Source organism: Bos taurus, chromosome 7, assembly GCF_002263795.3.
Source record: "Bos taurus isolate L1 Dominette 01449 registration number 42190680 breed Hereford chromosome 7, ARS-UCD2.0, whole genome shotgun sequence".
Classification (NCBI taxonomy): Eukaryota; Metazoa; Chordata; class Mammalia; order Artiodactyla; family Bovidae; genus Bos; species Bos taurus.
The window spans coordinates 81990109-82017279 of record NC_037334.1 but is presented as its reverse complement, the minus strand read 5'-3'; the positions used below and the strand labels follow the sequence as shown (position 1 = coordinate 82017279).

The following is a 27171-nucleotide window of genomic DNA, read 5'->3' as shown; positions in this document are numbered from 1 at the left end:
AAGTGTCAGTTTCCTCACACTGTCAACACCACTTTTTAGTGCTTTTCAAATGTCTGCCAACTTGTTAGGGAAGAACTAGTAATTTATCTTTTAAATCATCATCTCCATGTACATTTTTGAAGTTAATATATAATGAACTGAAAAGCTTCCTAACATGCTTGGCTTCATATATGATGTTCGTTATTCGAACCATGAAACAGTAATCAAAATTTGAACACCTACTCAAGATCCCCTGGAGGAGAAAAATGGCAACCCACTCCAGTACCCTTGCCTGAAAAATCTCTTGGACGGAGGAGCCTGGAAGACTACAGTCCAGAGAGCTGCAAAGAGTCGAACACAACTGAGTGACTAAGCACTCAATATACTAAAAACATTACCCCAAAAAACCTTAAATCTATATATAAATCAGGGGCACTTACTTTATTACCAAACACAATATCCTCAAGAATAAATTGCAAAGTAAGTTATACAGGCAATGGGATTCCCTGCTGGTCCAGTGGCTAAAACTCCGAGCTCCCAATGCAGGGGGCTTGAGTTCAAACCCTGGTCAGGGAACTAGATCCCACATGTTGCAACTAAGACCTGGTGCAACCAAATATAAAAATCCCTTGGAGTACTTTAAAAAAAATAAATTTAATTTTAAAAATAAATAAAAAATAAATTATATAGGCAACAGTTACTTCCAGGCCAGCATAATACACAGACAGAAGGGGTTAGGGCTTAACTGTCACCAAAAAAAGTCTCCTTTCCCATTTTACCAGGATATTTGGAATTTGGAATTTAAGCATTATATTTCTTTCTTCATGTTGAAGCAATTAGATCCCCACTGATTCAATTTTAAAATTCAAGCATTTTACTTCAATATGGGTTCACATAATTATAGTTCATCCATAGGATGAAATGCAGTGGAGCCATTAAAAAATAACTAACTACAGACATCTACATCTACTGACATGGGAAGATCTCCATGCCATACTTGTTCATTGCAGAACACAAGTATGTATGTGTGTGTCTGACAGAAATATGCGTTGCATAAGGATACTTACCAAAATATTCATAGTGGTTACCTTCAGTTGAAGGATGTATGGGAGTTTTTATATATTTTTCTATTGTTTAATTTTACAATGGATGTATAAAAAATTTTATTAACAACATAAAGTACAATAAGTCTATTTTCATTTTGATAAAAAGAAAGTTGAAAATATCCCAGAAAACCATTATGCCATTATTAGTAGCTTATTAAATTTTAATTCAGCAAGATTTTCAAGTCAAGGTTAAAGTCCCCTAAGGAATGAGACCCAGATCCAGCATATTTTAAAGGACAAAGGAGAAGAATTAAAGGTAGACTAGGTAAAGAGATCTCCATCATACATTACTTGGCTGAGGTATAGGCCTGGTATTATCCTGAGGGGATTTTACTGGAAAAAATCAATAAGCAACGGAAGGCATCTGTAGTTTTTAGATCTAAGAGAAACCAAAAGGGTGAAGCCTTGTGACAAGCTGTACAGACCCAGAGTGAATCTTAACTTTACCACAGTTCCTGATTTCAATATTAGAGAAGAAAATACCTCTTAGAAATGATGTTCACTTCTCCCCTTACAACAAGTTCAGGATCTGATGGCAGTTAATTTTTTAAATATATTTATCAGATTCAAACTTTTACTTTATGCTTTACAAAGACTGAAAAGGAGAACATGATATGTTAAATCACTCACCTCCACAGGAAGAAATGTCTGTACATGGTCAGATGTTCCTTGATGTGACACTGCAGTTCCATTTTTAACTTGAAAATGTGTTTTACACATGTAGCCATCAGAACAGTCCTGTGTTCCATCACCAAAGAATACATAAGAAAAAGCCAATTATTGTGAGAATTCATCATTCTAAGAACTACAGTGTCTCACAAGTTCCAAACCAAGCAATGAAAAACTAAGCATATTAAATGAGATGGGATAATATGGATAAATTCATCCAATTCATCCTGCACACAGTAAGTATTCAATAAATAGAAGTTTTTTTTTTTTTTAATTTTATTTTATTTTTAAACTTTACATAATTGTATTAGTTTTGCCAAATATCAAAATGAATCCACCACAGGTATACATGTGTTCCCCATCCTGAACCCTCCTCCCTCCTCCCTCCCCATACCATCCCTCTGGGTCGTCCCAGTGCACTAGCCTCAAGCATCCAGTATCGTGCATCGAACCTGGACTGGCAACTCGTTTCTTACATGATATTTTACATGTTACAATGTCATTCTCCCAAATCTTCCCACCCTCTCCCTCTCCCACAGAGTCCATAAGACTGTTCTATACATCAGTGTCTCTTTTGCTGTCTCGTACACAGGGTTATTGTTACCATCTTTCTAAATTCCATATATATGCGTTAGAATACTGTATTTATGTTTTTCCTTCTGGCTTACTTCACTCTGTATAATAGGCTCCAGTTTCATCCACCTCATTAGAACTGATTCAAATGTATTCTTTTTAATGGCTGAGTAATACTCCATTGTGTATATGTACCACAGCTTCCTTATCCATTCATCTGCTGATGGACATCTAGGTTGCTTCCATGTCCTGGCTATTATAAACAGTGCTGCGATGAACATTGGGGTACACGTGTCTCTTTCCCTTCTGGTTTCCTCAGTGTGTATGCCCAGCAGTGGGGTTGCTGGATCATAAGGCAGTTCTATTTCCAGTTTTTTAAGGAATCTCCACACTGTTCTCCATAGTGGCTGTACTAGTTTGCATTCCCACCAACAGTGTAAGAGGGTTCCCTTTTCTCCACACCCTCTCCAGCATTTATTATTTGTAGACTTTTGGATCGCAGCCATTCTGACTGGTGTGAAATGGTACCTCATAGTGGTTTTGATTTGCATTTCTCTGATAATGAGTGATGTTGAGCATCTTTTCATGTGTTTGTTAGCCATCTGTATGTCTTTTTTGGAGAAATGTCTATTTAGTTCTTTGGCCCATTTTTTGATTGGGTCGTTTATTTTTCTGGAGTTGAGCTGTAGGAGTTGCTTGTATATTTTTGAGATTAGTTGTTTGTCGGTTGCTTCATTTGCTATTATTTTCTCCCATTCTGAAGGCTGTCTTTTCACCTTGCTAATAGTTTCCTTTGATGTGCAGAAGCTTTTAAGGTTAATTAGGTCCCATTTGTTTATTTTTGTTTTTATTTCCAATATTCTGGGAGGTGGGTCATAGAGGATCCTGCTGTGATGTATGTCGGAGAGTGTTTTGCCTATGTTCTCCTCTAGGAGTTTTATAGTTTCTGGTCTTATGTTTAGATCTTTAATCCATTTTGAGTTTATTTTTGTGTATGGTGTTAGAAAGTGGTCCAGTTTCATTCTTTTACAAGTGGTTGACCAGATTTCCCAGCACCACTTGTTAAAGAGATTGTCTTTTATCCATTGTATATTCTTGCCTCCTTTGTCGAAGATAAGGTGTCCATATGTGCGTGGATTTATCTCTGGGCTTTCTATTTTATTCCATTGATCAATATTTCTGTCTTTGTGCCAGTACCATACTGTCTTGATAACTGTGGCTTTGTAGTAGAGCCTGAAGTCAGGTAGGTTGATTCCTCTAGTTCCATTCTTCTTTCTCAAGATCGCTTTGGCTATTCGAGGTTTTTTGTATTTCCATACAAATTGTGAAATTATTTGTTCTAGCTCTGTGAAGAATACTGTTGGTAGCTTGATAGGGATTGCGTTGAATCTATAAATTGCTTTGGGTAGTATACTCATTTTCACTATATTGATTCTTCCAATCCATGAACATGGTATATTTCTCCATCTATTAGTGTCCTCTTTGATTTCTTTCACCAGTGTTTTATAGTTTTCTATATATAGGTCTTTAGTTTCTTTAGGTAGATATATTCCTAAGTATTTTATTCTTTCTGTTGCAATGGTGAATGGAATTGTTTCCTTAATTTCTCTTTCTGTTTTCTCATTATTAGTGTATAGGAATGCAAGGGATTTCTGTGTGTTGATTTTATATCCTGCAACTTTACTGTAGTCATTGATTATTTCTAGTAATTTTCTGGTGGACTCTTTAGGGTTTTCTATGTAGAGGATCATGTCATCTGCAAATAGTGAGAGTTTTACTTCTTCTTTTCCAATTTGGATTCCTTTGATTTCTTTTTCTGCTCTGATTGCTGTGGCCAAAACTTCCAAAACTATGTTGAATAGTAATGGTGAAAGTGGGCACCCTTGTCTTGTTCCTGACTTTAGAGGAAATGCTTTCAATTTTTCACCATTGAGGATAATGTTTGCAGTGGGTTTGTCATATATAGCTTTTATTATGTTGAGGTATGTTCCTTCTATTCCTGCTTTCTGGAGAGTTTTTATCATAAATGGATGTTGAATTTTGTCAAAGGCTTTCTCTGCATCTATTGAGATAATCATATGGTTTTTATTAATAAATAGAAGTTTTAAGCCCCTACTTTTATCACCTATTAATGATGTTTCCTCTTCTCATAGGTTAAATACCTTTTTCCCCCAAGCACTTCAAAACATAGAATTCATAGAGCACCATAGGTTGGCAGCTGTTTAAAAATATATCAACTTATAGAAATGTCTTGTCATATAATTAATATTGATATTCATTTAATAGAATATAGAGAAATAGAAATTTTAGGAGGACTTGCATCTTGAAGCTAGAAATGATCCACTGTTTCAATTTATTGCTCAAGGAAAGATCTCCATTAAGAGGTCCTGGAGAGGTAATCTTTCACCTCCTTCCGGAGCACGTCCAGGAACCCACATGTCACCCCCTTACACAACTACCACCTGCATTCTGGTATACAACACACTGTTCACTGAAAAACCTTAGTTCTATATTGCACTGAAGTGTGTCCATTGAACCTTAATTCACCAGTTCTAGTTATGCCTTCTGGAGTCTAAGCTCGTTTTCAGAGCCATTCTTCAAAGAGTTGAAGATAATTTCCACTATTCTCAAATGTTGGAAGGTATCCGAGCCCTTTACCAGTTGCATTTCTCTCCTGCTTCTTATGTAATGAATGCATACTAAGTCACTTCAGTAGTATCCAACTCTTTGTGACCCTATGGATGGTAGCCAGCCAGGCTCCTATGACCATGGGATTCTCCAGGCAAGAATACTGGAGTGGGTTGCCATGCCCTCCTCCAGGAGATCTTTCCAACCCAGGGATCAAACCTGTGTCTCTTAAGTGTCCTACATTGGCAGCCAGGTTCTTTACCATTAGTGTCAGTTCAGTTCAGTTCAGTCGCTCAGTCATGTCTGACTCTTTGAAACCCCATGGACTGCAGCACACTAGGCTTCACTGTCCATCACAGACTCCTGGAGCCTGCTCAAACTCATGTCCATCAAGTCAGTGATGCCATCCAACCATCTCATACTCTGTCGTCCCCTTCTCCTCCTGCCTTCAATATTTCCCAGCATCAGGGTCTTTTCAAATGAGTCAGCTCTTCGCATCAGGTGGCCAAACTATTGGAGTTTCAGCTTCTGCTTCAGTCCTTCCAATGAATATTCAGGACTGATTTCCTTCAGGATGGACTGGTTTGATCTCCCTGCAGTCCAAGGGACTCTCAAGAGTCTTCTCCCACACCACAATTCAAAAGCATCAATTTTTCAGCACTCAGCTTTCTTTATGGTCTAACTCTCACATCCATACATGACCACTGGAAAAACTATAGCTTTGACTAGATGGACCTTTGTTGGCAAAGTAATGTCTCTGCTTTTTAATATGCTGTCTAGGTTGGTCATAGATTTTCTTCCAAAGAGCAAGCCTCTTTTATTTATTCTTTTTTCTTTTTTTGGAGTAAATTTCAGACACCAGAATCACCTTGTCAATATGGATCCTGGGGATCGTGGATACACATGTATTTATTTAATGGCCATGTTGTGCTTTTTGTGGGATCTTAATTCCCCAACCAGGGAATTCACCTGGGCCCTCGGCACTGCGAGCATGGAGTCCTAACCACTGAACCACCAGGGAACTCCCTGGATGTACATCATGCATAGCTACCGCACCCAAGGGCAATGGCAGGAAACATTCCTCGCTGGATGTATTACTACGTCCTTGAGCAAGCCTCTTTTAATTTCATGGCTGCAGTCACCATCTGCAGTGATTTCGGAGCCCCAAAAAATAAAGTCTCTCACTGTTTCCATTATTTCCCCATCTATTTGCCATGAAGTGATGGGACTGGATGCCATGATCTTAGTTTTTTGAAGACTGAGTTTTAAGCCAACTGTTTCACTCTCCTCTTTCATTTTCATCAAGAGGCTCTTTAGTTCTTCACTTTCTGCCATGAGGATAGTGTCATCTGCATGTGTAAGGTTATTGATATTTCTCCTGGCAATCTTGATTCCAGCTTGTGTTTCATCCAGCCAAGCATTTCCCATGATGTACACTGCATATAAGTTAAATAAAGCAGGGTGACAATATACAGCCTTGACATACTCCTTTCCCAATCTGGAACCAGTCTGTTGTTCCATGTCTGGTTCTAACTGTTGCTTCTTGACCTGCATACAGATTTCTCAAGAGGCAGGTCAGGTGGTCTGGTATTCCCATCTCTTGAAGAATTTTCCACAGTTTGTTGTGATCCACACAATCAAAGGCTTTGGCATAGTCAATAAAGAAGCAGATGTTTTTCTGGGACTCTCTTGCTTTTTCGATGACCCAACAGATGTTGGCGATTTAATCTCTGTTTCCTCTGCCTTTTGTAAATCCAGCTTGAACATCTGGAAGTTCACGGTTCACGTACTGTTGAAGCCTGGTTTGGAGAATTTTGAACATTGCTTTGCTAGCATGTGAGATGAGTGCAGTTGTTTGTGCAGTAATTTGAACATTCTTTGGCATTGCCTTTCTTTGGGATTGAAATGAAAAGTAATCTTTTCCAATAACACTTACTATTATGATCACTAATAGTTGATGTTCATCTAATTGTGATCAGTTTCATTTTTTTTAAGGCAAAACTAGTTTGAACTTAGTGAAGTCACGCATAAAAATTTAGTAACTCTTATGCACATACTCACGTATTAACTACCATTATTAATTCTCCACCAAAATGTCACACTAACATTCGCATTTCAACAGAATTAAAATAATTATAAATAAGAAAAACATGGTTACTTAATCTGATGTAGTAAAAAAAAATATATGTACAGAATAGCATTCAAACTAAAAAAATTCATAATTCTCTTAAATACTTTTACTAAGATTCAAAAATCCAGTTTTTAACTATAAAATAAGGAGATTTTATAGTGTTGTGAGCCATTTAAAATTGAATATGTTTTCAAATTTGTGTCATGACAACTATGTAAGAGTGTTTGATATTAGGTAATATCTTGGGTTGAATACTGTGTGTGTGTCATCTTTGCACAGGGTCCACGCTAATCTTCTCTGGGGTTGAACACTATCCTTCCAAAATTTATATCCACCAGAAACCTTGTTTGTGACCTTATTTGGAGACAGGGTCTATGTAGCTGTAATCAAGTTAAGATGAGATCATACTAGAATAAACTAGACCCTAAATCCAATATAACTTGTGTCCTTATGAGAAAAGGGAAATTTGGCTATGGAGACAGACACATAGGAGAAGGTCATGGGGAGAAAGAGGCAAAGACTGGAGTGATGCATCTATCAGCCAAAGAATTTCAAGATTTCTATCAACTAACCAGAAGCTAGAAAAGGCAAGGAAAGGTTCTTCTTTAGAGCCCTTGGAGGGACCATGGCCCTGCTGACACCTTGAATTTCAACTTCCAATTTCAGAACTTTGACAGAATAAATTTCTGTGTTTTAAGCCATAAAGTTTGTGGTACTTTGTTATGGAAGCTCTAGGAAACTAATACAGAAATGATATTTTCTTAAATCTGATGGCATCTTTATAATTGTTGTTGTTGTTTTTGTGTTGCTAAGTCCTGTCCGACTCTTGGCAACCCCATGGACTGCAAAATGCCAGGCTTCCCTGTCTTTCACTATCTCCCAGAATTTGCTCAAACTCAAGTCCATTGAGTCAATGATGCTATCCAATCATCTTATCCTCTGTCACCCTCTTCTCCTCCTGCCCTTAATCTTTCCCAGCCTCAGAATCTTTTCCAATGAATCAGTTCTTCTTATCAGGTGGCCAAAGTATTGGAGCTCCAGCTTAAACATCAAACCTTCCAATGAATATTCAGAGTTGATTTCCTTCAGGATTGACTGGTTTGATCTCCTTCCAGTCCAAGGGATGCTCAAGAATCTTCTCCAGCACAACTCAAAAGCATCCATTCTTTGGTGTTCAGCCTGGTTTATGGTCCAACTCTCACATCCATACATGACTACTGGAAAAACCATAGCTTGCATCATACAAATCTTTGTCAGCAAAGTGATGTCTCTGCTCTTTAATATGTTGTCTTGGTTTGCCATAGCTTTCCTCCCAAGGAACAAACATCTTTTAATTTCACAGCTGCAGTCACTGTCCACAATGATTCTGGAGCCCAAGAAAAGAAAATTTGTCACTGTGTCCACTTTTTCCCAATCTATTTGCAATGAAGTGATGGGATCAGATGCCATGATATTAATGTTTTGAATGTTGAGTTTTAAGCCAGCTTTTCACTCTCCTTTTTTACCCTCATCAAGAGGCTCTTTAGTTCCTCTTCACTTTCTGCCATTAAAGTGGTATCATTTGCATATCTGAGGTTGCTTATACTTCTTGTGGCAATCTTGACTCCAGCTTATGATTCATCCAGCCTGACATTTCACATGATGTAGTCTGCATAGAAGTTAATAAGGAGGGTTACAATATACAGCCTTGACGTACTCCTTTTCCAACTGTGAACTAGTCCTTTGTTCCATGGCCAGTTCTAACTGTTGTTTCTTGACCTGCATGCAGGTTTCTCAGGAGGCAGGTAAGGTAGTCTGGCATTCCCATCTCTTTAAAAATTTTCCAGTTTGTTGTGATCCACAGAGTCAAAGGCTTTAGTGTTGTCAATGTAGTAGAAGTTGGTGTTTTTCTGGAATTCCCTTGCTTTCTCTATGATCCAACACATGTTGACAATTTGATCTCTGGTTCCTCTGCCTCTTCAAAACGCAACTTGTACATTTGGAATTTCTGAGTTCACATACTGTTGAAGCCTAGCTTGAAGGAGTTTGAGCACCGAACTGAAGTGAAAGTCACTCAGTCATGCCCCCACGGGCTGTAGCCCATGAGGCTCGTCTGTCCATGGAGTTCTCCAGGCAAGAATACTGGAGTGGGTTACCATTTCCTTCTCCAGGGGATCTTCTCAACCCAGGGATCAAACCCAGTTCTCCTGCATTACAGGCAGATTCTTTACCATCTACTCACAAGATAATTTGAGCACTACCTTGCTAGTATGTGAAATGAGCACAATTGTACAGTCGTTTGAACATTCTTTGGTGCTGACCTTCTTTGGGACTTGAATGAAAACTGACATTTTCCAATCTTGTGGCCACTGCTGAGTTTTCCAAATTTGCTGACATATTGAGTGCAGCACTTTAACAGCACCATCTTTTAGAATTTGAAACAGCTCAGCTGGAATTTGATCACCTCCACTAGATTTGTTTGTAGTAATGTTTCCTAAGGTCCACTTGACTTCACACGCAAAGATGTCTAGCTCTAGGTGAGTGATCACACCATTATGGTTATCCAGGTCATTAAGACCTTTTTGTAGAGTTCTTCTGTGTATTCTTGCTATCTCTTCTTAATCTTTTCTGCTTCTGTTGGATCCTTGTTGTTTCTGTCCTTTACATGCCCATCCTTGTATAATGTTCCCTTTGTATCTCCAATTTTCTTGAAGAGATCTCTAGTCTTTCCCATTCCCCATGTTTTCCACTATTTCATTTCATTGTTCACTTAAAAAGGCATTCTTATTACTCCTTGCTATTCTCTGGAACTCTGCATTCAGTTGGTATATCTTTCCCTTTCTTCCTTGCTTTTTGCTTCTCTTCATTTCTCAGCTATATTTAAAGCCTCCTCAGACAACCACTTTGCTTTCTTGCATCTCTTTTTTGGGGGATGGTTTTGGTCACTGCCTCCTATACAGTGTTACAACCTCCATCCATAGTTATTCAGACACTCTGTCTATCAGATCTAATCCCTTGAATCTGTTCTTCACCTCCACTGTATAATCATAAGGGGTATGATTTAGGTCATACCTGAATGGTCTAGTAGTGGTCCCTGCTTTCTTCACTTTAAGCCTGAAGTCTGCGGTAAAGATCTCTATGATCTGAGCCACAGTAAGCTCTAGGTTTTTTTTTTTTTTTTGGCTAACTGTACAGAGCTTCTCCATCTTCGGCCACAAAGAATACAATCAATCTGACTTCGGTATTGACCATCTGGTGATGTCCACGTGTAGAGGAGTCACTTGTGTTGTTGGAAGAGGGTATTTGCTATGACCAGTGTGTTCTCTCTCTAACAAAACTCTGTTAGCCTTTGCCCTGCTTCAGTTTGTACTCCAAGACCAAACTTGCCTGTTACTCCAGTCATCTCTTGACTTCCTACTTTTGCATTTCAATTCCCTATGATAAAAAGGACTTTTTTTCTTTTTTGGTATTAGCTCTAGAAGGTCTTATAAGTCTTCACAGAATCATTCAGCTTCAGCTTCTTTAGCATTAGTGGTGTGGGCATAGACTTGGATTAATCTGATGTTGAATGGTTTGCTTTGCAAATGAACCAAGACCATTCTTTTGGTTTTGAGGTTGCACCCAAGTATTGTAATTTCGACTCTTTTGTTGGCTATCAGTTCAGTTCAGTTCAGTCGCTCAGTTGTGTCTGACTCTTTGCAAACCCATGAATCGCAGCACGCCAGGCCTCCCTGTCCATCACCAACTCCCAGAGTTCACCCAAACTCATGTCCATCGAGTCGGTGATGCCATCCAGCCATCTCATCCTCTGTCGTCCCCTTCTCCTCCTGCCCCCAATCCCTCCCAGCATCAGTCTTTTCCAATGAATCAACTCTTCGCATGAGGTGGCCAAAGTACTGGAGTTTCAGCATTAGCATCAGTCCTTCCAAAGAATACCCAGGACTGATCTCCTTTTACAACGGACTGGTTGGATCTCCTTGCAGTCCAAGGGACTCTTAAGAGTCTTCTCCAACACCACAGTTCAAAAGCATCAATTCTTCAGCGCTCAGCTTTCTTCACAGTCCAATTCTCACATCCATACATGACCACTGGAAAAACCACAGCCTTGACTAGACGGACCTTTGTTAGCTATCAGGGCTACTCAATTTCTTCTAAGGGATTCTTGCCCACAGTAGCAGATATAATGGTCATCTGAATTAAATTTGCCTATTCCCATCAATTTTAATTTACTGATTCCTAAAACGTCAATGTTCACTCTTGCCATCTCCTGCTTGACCACATCCAGTTTACTTTGATTTAGGGACCTAACATTCCAGGTTCCTCTCCAATATTGTTCTTTACATATTAGGACTTTGCTTTCATCACCAGACACATCCACAACTGAGTGTTGTTTCCACTTTGGCCCAGCCTCTTCCTTCTTTCTGAAGCTATTTCTCTGCTCTTCCTCAGTAACATAATGGACACCTCTGACCAGGGGGGCTCAACTTTTGGTGTCATATCTTTTCCCCTTTTCATACTATTCATGGGGTTCTCAAGGCAAGTATACTGGAGGAGTTTGTCTTTCTTTCCTCCAGTGGACCATGTTTTGTCAGTACTCTCCACTATGACCTGTCCATCTTGGGTGGCCCTGAACAGCATGGCTCATAACTTTATTTAGTTACACAAGCCCCTCTGCCACAACAAGGCTGTGATCCATACCTTTCAGTCAATTGGACTGTCATCCCTCTGGATTCACACAGGGAACCTGCTGTTTGATCATGATCAATACTAGTTCTGGTTGACTGCAGTCAACTCATTCAGACTGGTTGATGCCAATATCATTGATGGTTAAATGTCCTGAATATCCTTTCTACCTGTACCAGTCCATTCTGAAGGAGATCAGCCCTGGGATTTCTTTGGAAGGAATGATGCTAAAGCTGAAACTCCAGTACTTTGGCCACCTCATGCGAAGAGCTGACTCATTGGAAAAGACTCTGATGCTGGGAGGGATTGGGGGCAGGAGGAGAAGGGGATGACAGAGGATGAGATGGCTGGATGGCATCACTGACTCGACGGACGTAAGTCTGAGTGAACTCTGGAGTTGGTGATGGACAGGGAGGCCTGGCATGCTGCGATTCATGGGGTCGCAAAGAGTAGCACACGACTGAGCGACTGAACTGAACTGAACTGAACCTGTAAAATAAGCTATCAAGTATCATATACTATTATCTTTTATTATTTCACTAAGGTTCTACATTTTGTAGCTGGAATTATTGTTGTATTTCCAGTGAAATCTATTCTCTTTTCTCCTATATTTGACCCAGAAAGGTAAAACTTTGGCAGTATTGGCAGCCATTATGTAATTAAATGGAGCCTGAGGATAAAGCCAACGCAGAGGGAAACAAGACCACAAGATGCATAAGATTCTGATTACACTATTTACACCAACAATACCTGAAGCTAGCTCTGCCCTCAAATTTTCATTTTCAAAGGCCCCCAAAAGTCCCTTCTTGGCTGTATCCAATATGAATTGGGTTTCCTGTCACTTGCAACCAAAATAGTCTTTTTATAAAATGACATATATTGTGTTTATTAGTTGAAAACGAAAAGATTTTTCTACTGTATTTGTATTATCATTCATTGTGATAGATAATCAATAGTTGATTATATATAAGATTTACCAAATACAATAAAACCATAATAGTATGTATACCTGAGAAAAAGTGCTCACAGTCTGCAATTTTAAAATAATCTGGCAATAGAAGGAAAAAGTCTTAGGATGTTTAGAGAAAAGTTAGAGCTAAATTGTGTGTACTGCATATAATCCATCAAATGAGGGTAACTGTTCTATTTTGTATTTTTAATACCTGAGTGTTAGTCATACAATCTCTTCCTAAGGGAAGCTATAACTTAGTAGAGCTCTAATTACAATGCAAAATACACCTCCTTTGACATCAAAGAGGTGAGTCAGAAATTCCTGTGCATCTATGTTATAAAATCTAAATAAATTACCTTGTATCTTTTCCAATGAGTTAGGATAGAGATGTGTCATTTTCAATGTTACTTATAACTTAAACAATTTAAATTTCCATTTTAAGTAATTTCTGATACTATTTATTAATGTCTACAGGGAAGTGCAAAAGGGTTTTTATTTTTTACCTCAGCCTATATTTGGTCATGGTGATTTTCTTTTCAATATCAATCTCTTAATAGTCAAGATTAGCCTTGAAAAATTAAATATAGAAAAAGGAGAGTTTTACAGTATTTCAAACATTTACTTTCACAGAAGTAGGCCTTTCTCCCACATCATTTTAACTTAAGGTATAAAAATATGTTTTGTTCCTCACTGTTGAAGGATGCTTTTTTAGAAACAACAAATGTAAAAGTATGAGAACTGCCCTCTAAATTAGCACTACAGTCCATCAAGCCAGGCAAACAGAATTGAACTCAAACCTCCCCCTGAAAATTCCAATGGGCATTCCTCTCTAGCATCCCTGTAGTCTTACTGTACTTACTATAGCTTACAATTTAGCATTAACCTCTTTAACTTTTTAACATTGATTAGTCTCACTTTCTCCAATGATCCTAAGCTCAGGCCTAGGTAAGCCCTATCGCTAGAGGAAGGGGGGTCCTTACTGTAGAATCTGGATGGTCTTCCACATAAAAACCTTATCCCCACAGAGTATGAAAACACCCTGGACGTTCATGGGACGAGATGGAACAAAAAGGATCTTATACCTCACCCAGTTCCACCCTCCTGCTTTAGCAATAAGAAGGTGAAGGACTGAAGTACTTTGAAGAGATTTGTCCTACAGCCAATTAGGGGCAGAGCTGGAAGTGGAAAGCAGGTCTCGTGGCCTGAGTTTTCTACTATACTAAGCAAGTTATGCCAGAGAGCGGGATGAGAGCAGAAAGATCCTCATTGACGCTCATAGGCAGAGGGAAGCCAGGTTCTGCACATGGAATAGTTCATGCCACTCAAGTGCAGTCTGGGACACAAACACAGCATCACCTGGGAGCTTGTTAGACATGCAGAATCCCAAGCCCACGACAGACCTCCTGCATTGAAATCTGTATGTAACAGGATCCCAGGTGATCTGGATGTACAATCAGAAGCACTGAGGCAGGAAGACCACAATCCCTGCCTCAAAGAGATAGCAAACTGTATTAAATAGCGGTTCTCAATGCTAGCTGCACATCTGACTCACCTAAGGAGTTCTGCAAATGCTGTTACTAGGGTGCCCCCTCAGACCAGTGAAGTCATAATCTTCCCAGTAGACTCCAGAGAAAAGCCAGGGTAGAGGACCACTGCACTAATTTCAGTGGAGTCCCCTTCTGAACTCTGAGAACAGAACCAACCATGGTCTCTGCAGCTGCCTCAAGAGAAAAGGCCACAAACAGCTCCCAAATTTCAGTAATTCCAGGGCTCACTCAGAGCCCTCCATATGCTAAACTTGCTGCTGTGGATGCTCATCTTGTCATTTCAACTGTGCTGAGACTGCTTTTTAAGTGGCCTTCACTACCGTCTCAAACCCAGCAACTTGCCCAGCCTTGACCTGTAGTAAGGGCACCTGTAACAGCCGGTGATCTTATAACTTCAAAACCATCCCATATCCAGCTACACTTCTGCTATCAGGACTCCTTGCTGCCTACCATCACACAGCAGGTTGCTCCACACTGTCACTACAGAATAGAAACTAACCAGAAACGCAGGTGCTGTATGTAACCCAGACACTGCTAATAAAAAGATAACACTCGCTCACAGTCAAAAGTCCTCATGTTATCAACATGAAACATCAAAATGAGGAATAAAGATCTAAATGAGAAAAACAATACCATAAATGTGCTCAATGTAAACACTAGAAGACTATAAAAGCTCTTATTCATTCATCTATTTATTCTTATTTTATTTTTTTATTTTTGGCTGCACAGCTTGCAGGACTTTATTTCCCTGACCAGGGATCCAACCTGTGCCCCCTGCAGTGGAAACGCAGAGTCTTAACCACTGGACCACCAAGGAATTCCCTAAAAATTCTTAAAAGATATCTACAAAGTAAATAAAAACTTTGATATAACATAAAATATGCACTCAATAAGCCAGCTTATTTGGAAAAGTCAGCAGTGGCGACAGGACTGGAAAAGGTCAGTTTTCATTCCAATCCCAGAGAAAGGCAATGCCAAAGAATGCTCAAACTACCACACAATTGCACTCATCTCACATGCTGGTAAAGTAATGCTCAAAAATGCCAGGCTTCAGCAATATGTGAACCATGAACTTTCAGATAGTCAAGCTGGTTTTAGAAAAGGCAGAAGAACCAGAAATGAAATTGCCAACATTCACTGGATCATCGAAAAAGCTAGAGATTTCCAGAAAAACATCTATTTCTGCTTTATTGACTATGCCAAAGCCTTTGACTGTGTGCATCACAATAAACTGTGGAAAATTCTTCAAGAGATAGGAATACCAGACCATCTGACCTGCCTCTTGAGAAACCTGTATGTAGGTCAGGAAGCAACAGTTAGAACAGGACGTGGAACAACAGACTGGTTCCAAATAGGAAAAGGAGTACGTCAAGGCTGTATATTGTCACCCTGCTTATTTAACTTATACGCAGAGTACATCATGAGAAATGCTGGACTGGAAGAAGCACAAGCTGGAATCAAGATTGCCAGGAGAAATATCAATAACCTCACATATGCAGATGACACCATCCTTATGGCAGAAAGTGAAGAAGAACTAAACAGCCTCTTGATGAAAGTAAAAGAGGAGAGTGAAAAAGTTGGCTTAAAGCTCAACATTCAGAAAACGAAGATCATGGCATCTGGTCCTATCACTTCATGGCAAATAGATGGAGAAACAGTGGAAACAGTGGCTGACTTTATTTTTTGGGGCTCCAAAATCACTGCAGATGATGACTGCAGCCATGAAATTAAAAGACGCTTACTCCTTGGAAGGAAAGTTATGACCAACCTAGACAGCATATTAAAAAGCAGAGAAGTTACTTTGTCAACAAAGGTCCATCTAGTCAAGTCTATGGTTTTTCCAGTAGTCATGTATGGATGTGAAAGTTGGACTATCAAGAAAGCTGAGCTCAGAAGAATTGATGCTTTTGAACTGTGGTGTTGGAGAAGACTCTTGAGAGTCCCTTGGGCAGCAAGGAGATCCAACCAGGCCATCCTAAAGGAAATCAGTCCTGGGTGTTCACTGGAAGGACTGATGTTGAATCTGAAACTCCAGTATTTTGGCCACCTGATGCGAAGAGCTGACTCACTGGAAAAGACCCTGCTGTTGGGAAAGATTGAAGGCAGGAGGAAAAGGGGACGACAGAGGATGAGATGGTTGAATGGTATCACCAACTCAATGGACATGAGTTGGGTAAACTCTGGGAGTTGGTGATGGACAGGGAGGCCTGGTATGTTGCGGTTCATGGGGTTGCAAAGAGTCAGACATAACTAAGAGACTGAACTGATTAAAATATTAATAAATTCTACTGCATAGAAAAATTCTTAAAGTCAAAAGGCAAATATCAAAATGTGAAAAAAAGATTTGTAGCTCAAATAGAAAAGGACTAATTTGTCAACATATAAATAGCTTTAATTTCCTCAATATATTAATAGTTCTAACAAACCATTAAAAAAAGCCCAATAGCCCAATAGAAAAACAAGCAAAGAATATAAATAGATAATTCACTAGAAGAGGAAGTATACATGGATATTAATCAAATAAAAATATGTTCAATGTTACCAATAAGAAAAATGCAAAGTAAAACTATGTGACACCATCTTTTACCTATCAAATCGGCAAAAATCAGAAAGCATGAAATACACTGTGGATACAACAACCAGGCACTCTCATATATTGCCAAGGACAGGGTAGTTTAAATTAGTATAACCTCCCTGTAGAGCAAGTTGGCAATACGTATCCAAACTTAAAATGCACCTACTTTCCATTCAGAAATGGTACTTCTAGCAATTTATTATACAGAAATAGTTGTACATGTAGGAAGTAAAATTCATGCAATGATATATATTAAAATATTGTTTTAATAGCACAATATTGGAAATAACCTAAAAGCTCATTGGTAAGGATTGGTTAAATAAATTACAGTATTAAAAAAAAATTATGGTATACCCAAATAACAGAATGCTATGCAGTAATAAAAAAGTGAGTATGTTTAGTAAGTATTCATATGTGATAATAATCAAAATAGATCATTAAGTTAAAAATATGCAGAATAGCAGGTATATGTGTATTATGCTACAATTTGTTTCCATATAAATTCATGTGCTTGTGTACACTGAAAATATCTGAAAGGACACCCAAGACACTGGTATGAGTGGTGACCTCTGAGGTCTGGATAAGGAGAGTGGGAGGGTTAGGAAGGAAACTTACATTTTTAGTGTATAAACCCTTTTGTGTTTACAAATGGAAAACACTGTATGTTAAACAAATACTCTATTGATTGTCTTTTAATGGTATACCTCCAGGCCATCACATTGCTGCATTGGATTCCAATCATGAATTTCTCGGGAAAATAATGTTCTGTAAGCCTTAAAGAACTCTAGAGAGATGAGCAAGTTTTCTAGTGTTGGACTAAATGCCTACTGGATGGAGATCTAAGGATTTCCTAACAGAACATGTTTGGGTCTGCTTTCTTACAAGCTGTCATAAGCTATGCCACCCAGAGAGCTATGATATGCTTGCCAGAATCTAGCTACCCAAATAACTATGGGGTTTTTGAAGCTGAATTTTAATAAGCTTTAAACAATCTACTCTAGAAAACTGCTGTCTAAAAAATTAGGTGGTTATCTAGGGGCCTCAGCCCTGCTTTGGAATAAAGGATTGTATATAGGACATAAAGTCAAATTTAACTACCCAGAATGACCAGCTACAAGAAGGGCTGGCAATGCCATTGGGGAGGAATTAGAGGAATTTTCTAGGTCACTGCCTGCACTGAACAAATAATAGGACCTTCAAGGCCAATGTAACCCTGAGGAACAGGCAAACCTAGGCCACAGATCTCAAGAGGTTGTTCTTTCCTTCTGTAGGAGATCAAACCAATACAACCAGTAGCTGTCCAGAGTTAATTAATCTTGAGGGCAAACAAAAAGAAGGAAAACTGTTGCTGAAAAGCAAAGCTTACACTGGGTGGTTCAGACAATAAACTAGTATCTGTTCATTTTTTTAAAGCCTAAAACTTAGATGGTAAAGAAATGTGACTGATAAGGATTTCAAGATCCTCCAGAACACAATTTTGAATATGTTAAAATGTCTCCTTGTGCCCCAGTCTTACTAATCCATACTGCTACACCTTTTCAATACATGTGTCAAAGTTGACCATGGATGACTCTGATACCTCTGAGTCAATATCAAGAGTGACTAGATCCAGTCAAAGCAATTCAAAAATTCAAAAAACCAAAAACTTAAGAAGACAAAAATCTTAAAATAAGTGTACAACATATTTCACCCTTGAAAAAGACCTCTGTACATCTTTTCCCTGGACTTGCGGTATTTTAGAGTTTATTAAACATGGCACAGCCATTACTGAACAGTCCATCAACACCTTTTGGGGAAAGAGTTAGAGATATACTGCAGATAAAGAACCTGCCTGCCAATGCAGGAGACATAAGAGACATGGGTTCCATCTCTGGGCTGGGAAGATCCCCTGGAGAAGGAAACAGCAACCCACTCCAGTATTCTTGCCTGGAGAATCCCATGGACATAGGAGCCTGGCGGGCTATAGTCCATGGGGTCACACAGAGTCGGACATGACTGAAATGACTAGGCATGCATGAGGAAGCAGAGGCTGTCCGTCTGGGAAAGCACTCCATCTTCTAGATGTGTTGTCCCATCCAATAGAGGCCAATATCCCTTGCTTCACCATTTGCACAACATGACCCCTAATGATTATTGCCTTTATCTGTGTAACCTAAGGTGCGAACGCCTACTGAACACTTTGGTTCAATAGATGGGAATTAAACCACAAAACACAGTGAGCACCGTTCCTTGATTGGAAGTTTTCTGGCTCTGCCCAGTTTAAAAGAGCTTTCTTAGTGTGGTCATGGTATGAAACTTAAAGAGAATCTGTGGGATCTTAACTTGAAATATTGTCTCTAAAGCAGCCATGTGGCTGAGGGTTATACTGCTGCCTTCTATCACAATATTTAGTAGCAGTTACTCTTGTTTATACTGGCATGCTCATTTACCGACTCTAATTAGGTTTAAAGTTCTAATCAACCTATAAACAAAGCACAGAGGAGTAATTATAGTGGCTTAACAGAATCTAAATATTACAAATCTTGATGATGTAAAAATAATAATATAATTAATTTTAAAAATAAGGAGGAACAGAAAGGAATGTGGGATACAGTATAAGTACACTAAATTCCTTATCTATTATAGCAGGAATCAATAATTTTTGTCCAGAGACTAGATATTAGGAAGTAGAAGTATATTGTTAAAGGTTACAGGAATCACTGTGAGAATAAATATGGGGTTATTCTTTACCAATAGGAAATCCTTCAAACAAACTTAAATCATCCATATGATGGAATACTATGTAACTATCAGAAATAATGAGATAACTCTATATATGCTCACTAAGAAAGATGTCCATTGTGTAATATTAGGTGGAAAAAGTAATTTATAAAACAATGATCCCATTTATGTAAATATGTTATAAGTGTGCATACATCCACATGTACATAGAAAACAAACTACAGAATTGAGTCAGAGGTGGAAAGAAATATTTTCAATTGTATTTTATATTATCTATATATTATTAGAATTTTTATAATGATCATGTATTTTTTTTCCTTGTAAAAGTTATTAAATTAAATATAAAAATTCACTTCATGAAGAAAAAAAAAGTAATACTATGCTTTCCTTCCACTCTCTGCAGTCAATAATACTCTAAGAACCATAAAATGTTCTTGCATACAATATTAACTTTTATTTTCTCTCCTTTCTAAACTTATCATCTAGTTGCTAAACAAGAACAAAGCCAGTGCTTTTCCTAGGTCACTACCTAATTATAGTATACCTTCACTATGCTTCTCAAGTGGACATTGTTTTACACCACTTAGGGCCTTCACTTTTAAATTCCATCAATAAAAACATGCTGGGAACCCCAGCAGTGTGCCTGTTTGTGTAAGAAGTTAGCTTTCTCACATCAGTCCTACTCCCTTTCCCTGGGAGGACTCTTAGACCTACCATGTCACTCTCCTTTTTACCTCTAATCCCTACCAACTTCTTAGATGAGCAGGAGAACACACTGCTCGAAGGCAATGGCACCCTACAGTACTCTTGCCTGGAAAATCCCATGGACGGAGGAGCCTGGTAGGCTGCAGTCCATGGGGTCGCTAAGAGTCGGACACGACTGAGCGACTTCACTTTCACTTTTCACTTTCATGTGTTGGAGAAGGAAATGGCAACCCACTCCAGTGTTCTTGCCTGGAGAATCCCAGGGACGGAGGAGCCTGGTGGGCTGCCGTCTATGGGGTCACAAAGAGTCGGACACAACTGAAGCGACTTGCCAGCAGCAGCAGTAGCAGCAGCAGAACACATTGCTCTCCCCTACCCCAAAGGCAGGTTAAACCCCAGCAAGGGCAGTGATCCCAGGGTATAAAGAGCAGAAGAAAATCCATTTGTCAGGTCAGAAAAGGAAGTTACTGGACCAATTTGATGACCTTATTGAGGAGAGGGAGATGTAGATGAGCACACATGCTTATGTGTTGATACACACAGCCTGCTTATTTCATACAAATTTTTAAAAAAATGGTTATAGTGTAAATAATGCTAAATCCCTTCTCTTTTTGGAGCCAAAGCATCAAAAGTAAGTTTAGGTCATGTTCGTTCCATTTTCTTTAATAACAGTTTCAACAGAGAAAAATGTTAACAGTGTTAAGTTTCACTATTAAGCATTTTCTGGGATTTCATTCTCATTTCTCTCTTTCAACTTTTAATAAATGTTTTTCAGGTTTTTTCAACTTGCCCCGTTGAAAGTTTTCAATTTTCAGTTCATGGATGTGGGACCTTCATATGTACCCTCCTATTTTTTATTATATTAAACAATCTGGTTTTGTTTCCAAGAGCATTCCTGCCTATTTGTGCCTGAGGAACGGCCAACAAAATTAACACTGTAACTGACTGGAGGGGAGGATGTGGGGAGCCTGCTGTAGGAAAAATACATTTTTCTCTCTTTGTTTCTACTTTCAGCTTAAGTTTATAGAGATTTTACCATATTTTGTTTGCTCTAGATGAAATGTTCCCAAAGTTTATCATTGCTTTTCTAATATCATAGACAAGAAAACATAAAGATGAACCCAAGTTCTGACCTTCTCCAACCTGATTTCTAAATTTGAATTTAATCTGAATCTTATTCCTATCTTAAATAATTTCTTTTTATAAAAGTATCTGTTATAAGGGACTTATTCAAGAAAATTAAGAGTATTAAAGTGATTTTGTACTTAATGAAATAAATTGAAGGAAATTTGATAGTCAGACAGTAGGAAATTATCAGGGTAGCAAATTGTCACTTTCATTTCAAAACACAGTCCTTGCAAAGCTGTATAAATAATTTATTAACTTTCATAGTTTTTCATGAAATAAAGGGTACCTGAGCTTGAGCAGTTTTAACTGGGAGAAGGATTCTGCTGTGTGGGTAGAAAAAAGGAAAGGAAGGTAAGCAAGGCCTTCCTGATATGGGTGCATACAAAGTATAGTAAAATGGGTGGCTGAAAACAACAAAGATTAATTCTTTTACAGGTCTAGATCTGGAAGCCAGAAATCCAAAATCAAGGTTTAGCAGGGCCATGCTCTTCCTTTGTGCTCTAAAGGAGAAATTTTCCTTGCCTCCCTCCTAGGTATTGGTAGTTGTCAACTTGTAGACACATCACTCCATTGCTTGCCTCTATATTCACATGCCTTCTTTACCATGCGTCTGTATTTCAGTGTCCAAATCTCCCTCTTCTTAGAAGGAAATCAGTCAGATTACATTTAGGACACACTCTAATCCAGTATGCCTCATCTTAACTTGATTATATCTGCAAAGACTCTATTTTCAAATAAAATCACATTCACAGGTTCTGGGTGGACATGAACTTGGAGGGGGACACTACTCAACCAGTGCAGGTGAAGAAGCAGGAAAAGATGGGAGAATGGCAGTCCCACAGGTCCTGCACCAAGCACAGAGGCGCCCTGCCCAGAATAGCTGAAGGAGGCCAGACCCTCAGAAGCTGCTCCAGCCTGAGGACACTAAGGCAGATTCTCACAGTTGTTGCAGGAAACCAAAAGGGTTCTGACCAATAATGGGGACGAAAGTACTGAAAGCTTTTAGAAAAGGCTGCACTGCAGTACACTCACTGTTTTTACGCATGGGACCTGGATAATGTGAGACTGAAGACTTTACTGGAGTCATCCTCCCTGCCAAAAAGGGCATTCAGTATCCACTACTTGGATCAACACTAGACACATGGCAAACTCATACTGCAAGCAAAGAGCAAGGAAGAGGAAGGAAAGAGGCAGGATATTCTTCACTCATCCTTTTTTATTAATGTAACATAAGTTTCCTGACATATTTCCCATAATGAGTCACAACCTCTGCCCTCACAGTCATTTCCATTCCAAGCCTGTGCATGTTTAAAGCTCTTATACTGATGCCCTCTCCTTCTGTATCTTCCGTCAGAACTCCTGCTTCCCATAGTGTGACACTAGCAGCTTGCCTCTGCATCAAGGCAGGGCCTGTGTCAAAGCCCGGTGGACACAATGAAACAGCAGAAGGAGCAGAAGCTCACCTCTTCACCGCACACTTATGCTACAAATCTTAGAGGGCCTTCCCTCATTTCCATGAGTTAATCATGTTATCTACCTGCTGTGTTCCCAGTCTTCGATTTAGAAACGAGCCAGCTGAACTGACAATCATGTATCTAACAGAATCTTAACCTAAAATCTATATTCATTAAGTTTTCATTTCATATAATAAGGGGACAGATTGGTATCCTTCAAGAATTTTTGCATTTATCTGTTTCTTTGGTCTTCTGGCCGTGATAGAATTCTTAAGCAACTAGAAAACAAAACCAAATAAATATGAAATTGGGGTTTTCAGGTATTGGACACAGGCAGTGTAGGACGGTGATCTCTGAGGAAAAGGAAATAGGCAAGGTGAGCTCTGTAAGTTCCCAACTCGCTGCTTGAAGAAAGCATTTAAAGAAAATGACTAAAATGGCAAATGATTTCATTGTTTGCTTAAATAATCTAAAAGAATCAACAGAAAAAGTAGTAAAATAAATAAGAGAGTTTCAGAGAGTGGCCAGAAAAAAAAAATCAACATATAAAAATCAGTAACTTTACAAATGTAGCAATAATCAGTTAAAATCATAAAGATAAATAAAATACTATTCCTAATATGAATACAAACTGTCAAACATCCAGGAAAATACCAAACCAAAATATCAGGAAAAAATCATCATGTCAAGAAAACTCTACAACTGTATTAGAGGACATGAAAATAAACCCAAAAAGTTTTCTTATGAAACCTGTAAAGCAATTTTAAAATTAATTTTAAAAGAAAATTTATGGGGTAATTATTTTTTTAAATAAATGAATGATAGGATTATCAGATATCAAAACCAACTAAAGAGCACTAGTACTAATTAAAATCTATGTTATTATGGCAGAAGAAAAATAGATCAGAATTAGAGAATGGAGTCTAGAAGTAGACACAATTATATGTTGAAATTTAAATATGATAAAAAAAGAATTTAGATCATAGATGGAAGAATGCCCTGGTCAATAATGAAATGAAGTCAACTGATTCACCATTAAATAATATAAACTATATTACCACATCTCACAGTCTCCAAATGAATTCTAGATGGATTAAAGCCCTAAACATAAAAAATAAAATAATAAAGGTCTAGAGGAAAATCGGAGAAGGCAATGGCACTCCACTCCAGTACTCTTGCCTGGAAAATCCCATGGACGGAGGAGCCTGGTAGGCTGAAGTCCATGGGGTCACTAAGTCGGGCACGACTGAGCGATTTCACTTTCACTTTTCAATTTCATGCATTGGAGAAGGAAATGGCAACCCACTCCAGTGTTCCTGCCTGGAGAATCCCAGGGACAGAGGAGCCTAGTGGGCTGCCGTCTATGGGGTTGTACAGAGTCGGACACGACTGATGCAACTTAGCAGCAGCAGCAGAGGAAAATACAAGAGAATATTTTCTTAATTTGTAGTTAGAAAAGATTTCCTGAACAAAATACCAACCTAGAAAACATAAAGCAAAAGACTGGCAGATTTATTAAATATTAAAAACTCCTGTTTGACAAATGATACTATTAACAAAGTTAAAAGAGAAGTGACAGTCTGGGAAAAAATATTTGCAATACATATAGGAAATGAAGGATTGATAGTCATAATACAGAAGTTACTCCTACAAATCACAATTACAATGATAAACAACTACAGTAAAATAGACAAAGGGCATAAACAAGAAATTCCTAGAAGCACTATGACCAATAAGCATGTAAAAATATGTTCAATACCAAGGTAATGAGGAAAATGCAAATTGAAACAATATATCATTTTTCATCTTTTAGACTGAAAAACTTTAAAAGATCAGTAATACCTAATTTCATAGAGAGTATGAGAAAGTGGGCATATACTTATTGATACGAATAACTGCTCCAGTCAGGAGAGAAATTTTGTCTGTTTTCTCATTTACTCATTTATTCATTCAATAAATATTAGCACCTAGGTCATATAATGTGGTGGGCTAGGACCTTGAAATACAGCAGTGAACCAAACAGACAGAAGTTCTTGCCCTCAGGCAGCGTGCATTCTAGAGGAAAAGATGCAGGTCAGAGAAGGTAACAACTGAATATGTAGAACAGGTGATTTTAATGTGAGAAAAATAAATAAATAATAGTAAAGGGGTTTGGAAGTGACAAGGTTAGGAAGATGCTATTTTACATAGGGTGGAGGACAAATAGGAAGACTCACGGATAAGGTGAGGGATGATCTGACTTGAAGTAGGGAATAGTCATAAAGCTACCTTTATGAACACACTGCTGCTGCTGCTAAGTTGCTTCAGTCGTGTCTGACTCTGTGCGACCCCATAGACGGCAGCCCATCAGGCTCCGCCATCCCTGGGATTCTCCAGGCAAGAATACTGAAATGGGTTGCCATTTCCTTCTCCAATGCATGAAAGTGAAAAGTTAAAGTGAAGTCGCTTAGTCGTGTCTGACTCTTTGCGACTCCATGGACTGCAGCCCACCATGCTCCTCTGTCCATGGGATTTTCCAGGCAAGAGTACTGGAGTGGGGTGCCATTGCCTTCTCCGTGAAACCTCACACTCTCTCTCAACTCCCGGTCTAGTGAACACACTAGACAGTGGGAATGAGATGCACCAAGACTCCATGGTGGAAAACAGCAGGAATAGTATATGACTGGAGAAGGGAAAATGGAAAGGAGAATGATGGCATTTAAGACTATAGAGAGGAAAGGGGTGGGAACCATTTAGGCCATGGAAGTCATGGTCAAACGCTCAGATTTTACTCTGACAAAAGCTGGAAGTCACTGGAAGATTCTGAGCCACAGAGTGATATGATACTACTCGCATTTTAAAAAGATCACTCTAGCTGCTGTTTAGAGACCAGATTCCTAATGGGCACTAGTTAGGAAGCTATTGCAATGTGTGTATATGCTCAGTTGCTCAGGTATGTCTGACTCTTTGCAGCCCCATGGACTGTAGTCTGCCAGGCTCCTCTGTCCATGGGATTCTCCACACAAGAATGCTGGAGTGGGTTGCCATGCTCTCCTCCAGGAGATCTTCCCAACCTGGGGATTGAACCCACATCTCTTGCATTGGCAGGTGGACTCTTTACCAGGAGCACCACGGAGGCCAGGTGAGAAACCTTGGCAGCCTGGGCTACAGTGGCACAGTGGAAGTGGTAAGAAGTGGTTGATTATGGATAAATTTTGAAGATAATAGGATTTATTAATGGATTAAAAATAGAATTGTAAGAGAAAGAGAGATGTCAAAGGGGACTCTAGATTCTTGTTCCAAGCAACTAGAAGCTAATATTTCCTGAGATAGGGAAATATGTGGAAGAAGTAGGTTATGAGGGAGATGGGAAAGGTTAAGTAAAAATGAGTTAAATGTGCTGCCTCATAGACACTCAAATGGAATGTCAGTCTGCTGGATATAAACGTTTGAGGTTCAGGGACATGATAGGTGCTAAAAATACAATTTCAAGAATCATCAATACATATATAGTATTTACAGCTAAGGAGGTGGGTGAGATCTCCTCAAGAGAGAGTCTAACTGTTGAAGAGAAGTCCCAAGATTGAGTCCTGGGGTACTCCAGAGTTGAGCTATTAGGAGAAGAGGAGGAAGCAGCAGAGGAAGCCACTGAGGAATCCTTGAGAGGTAGAAGGAAACCACAAGCTCGGCGTCTCAAATGCCAAAGAATAGTTCAAGAAGTCTGTTCTACACAAATAAGAATAAGTACACATAAAAATTGTTTTGCATGGATATTTATTAAAGTATCATTTGCCATAGAAAATTAAATGTCCATAGGTAGAGGGAAGCTTAAAGTATGGTGCATCTGAACAAAAGAACAAATTATAACAACTGAAAAAAAAAGCCTGGCAGATGGAAATTATTGATGTGGAATGACCTCTGGATATTGTTTAAAAAAAAAAAAACTTTAAGAACAATCATATGGAATGACTGATTCCACATATATGGAAAAAGAAAACATATTACATATATGTTACCTGCAGAGCAAGCAGGGTAGTGTGATGACAGAAAGCCTAAGTTCCAAATAAGACTTCCTCAGATATAAATCAGAGAAGGCAATGGCACCCCACTCCAGTCCTCTTGCCTGGAAAATCCCATGGATGGAGGAGCCTGGTGGGCTGCAGTCCATGGGGTCACTAAGAGTCGGACACGACTGAGCGACTTCACTTTCACTTTTCACTTTCATGCATTGGAGAAGGAAACGGCAACCCACTCCAGTGTTCTTACCTGGAGAATCCCAGGGACGGGGAAGCCTAGTGGGCTGCCGACTATGGGGTCGCATGGAGTCGGACACGACTGAAGCGACTTAGCAGCAGCAGCAGC

At 39.0% G+C, this 27171-nt stretch overlaps 1 protein-coding gene across 3 annotated transcripts in view; it reads right to left on the bottom strand.

Annotated features, from left to right (window-relative positions):
• Positions 1 to 27171, bottom strand: part of ATG10 (autophagy related 10) — a 292933-nt gene that overhangs the window by 212337 nt on the left and 53425 nt on the right. For all 3 annotated transcript variants that reach the window (NM_001083531.1, XM_005209716.5, XM_059888478.1), the window contains 1 exon segment: positions 1716 to 1823. In NM_001083531.1, coding sequence (NP_001077000.1) covers positions 1716 to 1823 — 108 coding nt within the window.